At 42.4% G+C, this 4,860-nt stretch overlaps 1 protein-coding gene across 1 annotated transcript; it reads left to right on the forward strand.

The window, feature by feature from the left end:
* The first annotated feature begins 3,242 nt into the window (after window positions 1–3,242).
* LOC149176376 (uncharacterized) lies at window positions 3,243–4,425 on the forward strand. Its single transcript, XM_089421449.1, has 3 exons — window positions 3,243–3,451; window positions 3,597–3,719; window positions 3,810–4,425. The coding sequence occupies exons 1-3, from the start codon at window positions 3,243–3,245 to the stop codon at window positions 4,423–4,425; spliced, it is 948 nt and encodes a 315-aa protein (XP_089277575.1).
* Window positions 4,426–4,860: the final 435 nt, after the last annotated feature.

Consider the following 4,860-nt stretch of genomic DNA (forward strand, 5'->3'; position numbering starts at 1 on the left):
CCTTCAAATTCAATGCAGACTGGTGCCAATCTAAAGAGGTTTGGGGGTGAACTGGTAAGGTGGAACTGGTTCTACCAATTCTAGGGCTCCCTAAGTTATGTTTTGGGAAATTAACCTTAAGAATCTCAAAAAAGAGTTGAGGAAGTGGTTGAAAGAGAATTACCCAAACCCCAAGGAAAAAAAAGGAGAGACAAAGTTCAAAACTGAGAAGAGCACTATAGAATGATGTATGGAAGCACAGATTGAGAAAAAAAAAACACATACAAAAGGAAAAGGACATTTCCCCATAGATCATTAACCTAAGTAGCCAAGAAGAAAATCTATGGAGGTTTAAATCTCAGAGTCTTTGGTTGAATGTTTGGGGACTCCAACACTTCCTTCTTCCACAAACAGGTGATGGCTCGAGAGAATAGGAACAAAATAAGGGAGATAAAGCCTGATGGAAGGCAGAAAGTTAGCTCCTTTGCAGAAATTAAAATGGAGGCCTATAATTTTTTCAAATATCTTCTCCATAAAGACAATATTCCTTTAGAAAATGCCTTCAAGTTTCTTCAGGCAATGCCACAAGCCATTCCCCCTCCAGCCAATCATGCTCTTACAAGTGAAATTATGGAAGAATAAGTATGAAGTGCGATATGGACCTTGGAACTTGAGAAGGCACCAGGCCCAGATGGATTCTCTATTTGTTTTTATCGAATATTCTGGAACACCATCAAAAATGATCTTATCAGAATGTTGAATCATAGAAGAGTCAAAAAAAATCTCGGGGGAAGCACCAATTCATCCTTTCTTGCCCTGATTCCAAAAGAGGCCAACCCCACCTCCTTCTCAAGATTCTGACCTATTTCGCTGTGCAATTCTTCCTATAAAATATTGACGAAAATCATCACCAACAGGATTAAGCCTCTACCTCCTTCCTTACCTCTGAGAATCAAGGTGGATTTATGGAGCATTGGAATATTCTCAATAACATCATTCTAGTACAGGAGGAAATGCACTCCAAAAAATATGCGAGAGAAGTTGGAATGGTTACAAAATTAGATATGGAAAATGCGTTTGATCGGATAAATCACTCCTTTCTTTTTCTTGTTATGGAAAAGTTAGGCTTTAGCAATGAATTCATTTTATGGATTAATGCTTGTATTGGCTCCCCTTGGATTTCTCCCTTGATAAATGGTCGATCGACCCCCTTCTTTGCTGCCTCTAGAGGCCTTCAGCAAGGTTGTCCTCTGTCACCTCTTCTTTATATTATCATGGCTGAAGCCTTGAGTCGTATGCTAGAATCTGAGCAGTTGGCTGGTTCTCTCCCTGGTCTAAGTATTGCAAGGAATGTTCGGGAAATAAATCACTCTCAGTTTGCTGATGACACCCTCTTGATTGGAGGATCCTCCCTAGCGATTTCTTCAAGATTCAAAAATATTTTGGATTGGTATCTTCTCCTATTTGGGGGATTGATAAACAAATTGAAATGTCAATTGATTGGTTGGAACTATCCAGTGGCGATGGTGAAGGCTATTACTTACTTATTGGGATTCCTGTGGATGTTTGTAGGACCTCCTTCAATTATCTTAGGATTCCAATGTCATTTAAGGAGGAAATTAGGGAAGACTGGGAGACTATTCTCTAGAAAATAATGAAAAGAGTGCATTCCTGGGGAGTAAGATGGATCAAATTCGCTGAGAGATTTATCCTCATAAAAAAATTTATCTCCTCTCTTTCAGTGTACCTGGGAGATGGTATTTTAGTGCCATCATACATTAACCAACAAATAAGTAGGCTATTTCGTAAATTTTTATGGTAAGGGGGCAAGAGTAACGATCAAAATTTCCATTGGGACTTGGGTGAGCTCGATTCGATCGAGCTAAGGCTGCTTCAATGGAGTCATCAATGCCCCCCCTTTCTGAAGCCGAGGCTTTTGTCAAACTGCTGAATTCTCTTCCAAAAAAGAAAACGACCGAGGCTGCGAAATTTGTGAAACGCTTGGATGACATCCCTGAGATCTCGCTTCCTCTTGAGAAACCGATTCAGGTCACCCTTTCTTTGGCGGAGCGTGCTTTGGTTGGACAGTTCACTAGACTCTGGCCCTCCCCCAAAACTACGGAGAGCTGGGTCACAAGGAACTGGGCGCCGCTGATTAAAAGCAGAGTCACTTCGTATTTTCTGGGGAAGGGATTCTTCCTGTTTGAATTCTCTGAAAAAGAAGATAAGGATCTGATATTCCGCAATGGTCCCTATTTCATGGGCCCTCAGGGATGTATCTCAATAAGTGGACGCCTAACTTTGATCCAGCAGTTGACGTCCCCACAGCCGTCCCTGTGTGGGTTAAATTGCCCAATCTGCCAGTGCATTGTTGGAACTTGGAATCCCTTAAGCACATCAGAAACACCTTAGGTAAATTCATTGAGCAAACAGCAAAGACCAATACGATTGTGCTAGAATCTGTGTTGAAGTTGACCTTGAGGTCGGTCTGCCTGAGGCAATAAAGATTAGGGTCGGAAGCTGGATGCATGTTCAAAAGCTGGATTATGAGCAGCTTCCGTTCAAGTGCAAGAAATGCCATGTCTACGGCCATTTTGCTAGAGACTATCCAAAAAATAGTGAAGCAAAGAAAGGCAAGGAGGAAGCCTGATGGACGCAGGTTAAAAGGACCAAAAACAAAGCCCCTAGAACTGGTAATATCAATGACAAAGCTCCCCAGACAGGCTCTGGGCTTCAAACACCTCACATGGAAGAACAAGGAAATAAATTTATACAATTAAGTTCAGCAATAGAGGATACCCAAGAAATAGAGATGCAAAATGAAGGATCGCCCACAAAGAGCCCCCCTCAGGACCAAAGCAAGTCAAAAGTAATGCAAACAGAATGGAAGAGATACCCACAGAAGAGGCTGAGGAAGTGCAAGTCTCGGAGGACTCAGAAGAAGAAGGTGAAATAAGAGATTCGCAAACCTCAGCCAGAAGATCATTGAGAGGCCGAAAATCTGCCCGCGAAAAAAGAGAGCAAGAGACTTATAAAGACAAACTACAAGGAAGCCAACCTACCCTCGAGAAACTCTTGGCTAAAACACCGAAGATGACCAGAAATCAGTCCCAGAGCTCTAAAGGAGCTCTCCATTCCAAAAGCAAGTGATGAAGATCGTCTCCTGGAATTGTAGGGGTATGGGGAGCAAAATAAAAGAAGAAGCCATCAAAAGTCTGATAAGATCTGAATCTCCTGATATACTCCTCATCCAGGAGACTAAAATGGAGGACAAGGCCTTCCTCCATATCGGCAAAAATATGTGGAAGAGAAGTGAAGGGCAAGCTGTCTCAGCCCGGGGTGCCTCAGGAGGCCTGGGCACCCTCTGGAACGCAAACAAATTTTCAAGGGTTAAAGAGGTCGCCAACACTCATTGGCTGTTCTCAAAGCTGAAACACGTTGATTCAGATGAGACCCTCTGTCTCTTTAACGTGTATGCTCCAGTCAGCGCAGGAGAGAAAAAGATCTGTTGGGATTCCATTAGAGGATTGGAAGATTATGAAGATTTAGCAAACATCATCATTGCTGGGGATCTAACTCACATTAACTTTGGCATTGTTCGTGCGTGGATGGTGTAGGGATCCGGCGCGAGAATGGGTTGAGGATCTGCTTCAGGATTGGGACATGATCGACATCAAACCTTCGTCGGGCAAGTACACTTGGTCCAATAAAAGACTCGGTCCGGGTCACATTGCTGCAAGGTTAGACAAATTTCTTGTTCAAAGTACTTTTCTTCTTCTTGGTTTAGAATCTAGAATGCATATTCTCCCTTGTAGTGTATCTGATCACAGACCCATCAAACTTGATCTTTTGGCCCATATGGATCAAGGCCCTATCCCTTTTAAATTCAGTCCCCTTTGGGTCAAGGAACAGTCCTTTATGCAATTAGTAAAAGATACTTGGAAGAAACCAGTCAATGGCTCTGCCTTCTTTGTTTGGGAGGAAAAGCTCAGGAGAGTGAAAGCTGCATTGAAAAATTGGGTAAAATCCCTTCCTAACCCAGCAGTGGAAAGGAAAAAGATACAAGAATGTCTCGAGAATCACCACCTGAACTCGGAAAATGAAGTGATCACAAAAGAAGTTCTTGACAAGGAGGCGGAACTTCAGCAAAAACTTCTCAAAGAAAGCTCGGCCGAGGAAGAGTATTGGAGGATCAAATCTTGTAGGCTTTGCCTCAAGGCAGGAGATAGGAACTCATCCTTCTTTCACAAGAAATCCCAAGCTCGAAAAAACTTCAATTCCATCTCCGAAATCAAGGAAGAGAACATCAACCACAAAGATATACAAAGCATAAAAAACGATGCCTTCCTCCATTTCAAAAATCTGTATAGTGAAAAAGAGGGTCTGGGGCCTACTTCAACTTTATTAAATGAGGTTCCCACTCTGATCTCCACCATAAAGAATTAGTTTTTGGAATCAGAAGTCACTAATAATGAAATCAAAACCGCCCTCTTTGCTATGGAGCCTGATAAGGCCCCGGGCCCAGATGGCTTTACTGCCAGATTCTTGCAGAATTGTTGGCAGATTGTGGAAAAATATTTATGCAGAATGGTCTGGAAATCTCAAGCTTGTCAAAAAATAGGGGGAAGCACCAATTCGACTTTCCTGGCCCTTATCCCTAAGGAAAAAGGCGCCAACACCTTCTCCAGATTTCGCCCTATCTCCCTTTGCAATATAGGCTACAAACTGATAACAAAAGTGATCGCCAATAGACTGAAAACTATTATTCCTTACATTATTCCAGAGAATCAGGGAGGTTTTTTATCAGGGAGGATAGATAGTGGACAATTTTATCCTGGTCCAAGAGGTGATTCACTCAAGCTTGACCCGGAAAGAGAAAGG

Source organism: Pinus tabuliformis, chromosome 4_1 (genome assembly GCF_031772625.1).
Source record: "Pinus tabuliformis cultivar Carrire ecotype Pingquan chromosome 4_1, CPIR1, whole genome shotgun sequence".
Classification (NCBI taxonomy): domain Eukaryota; kingdom Viridiplantae; phylum Streptophyta; class Pinopsida; order Pinales; family Pinaceae; genus Pinus; species Pinus tabuliformis.

Coding starts and splice junctions, on each gene's coding strand:
- LOC149176376 (XM_089421449.1), top strand. CDS start 3,243: ATGGAGGACAAGGCCTTCCTCCATATCGGCAAAAATATGTGGAAGAGA. Junction 3,452..3,596: donor ACCCTCTGTCTCTTTAACGT/GTATGCTCCAGT, acceptor TGGATGGTGTAG/GGATCCGGCGCGAGAATGGG. Junction 3,720..3,809: donor CCGGGTCACATTGCTGCAAG/GTTAGACAAATT, acceptor ATCTGATCACAG/ACCCATCAAACTTGATCTTT.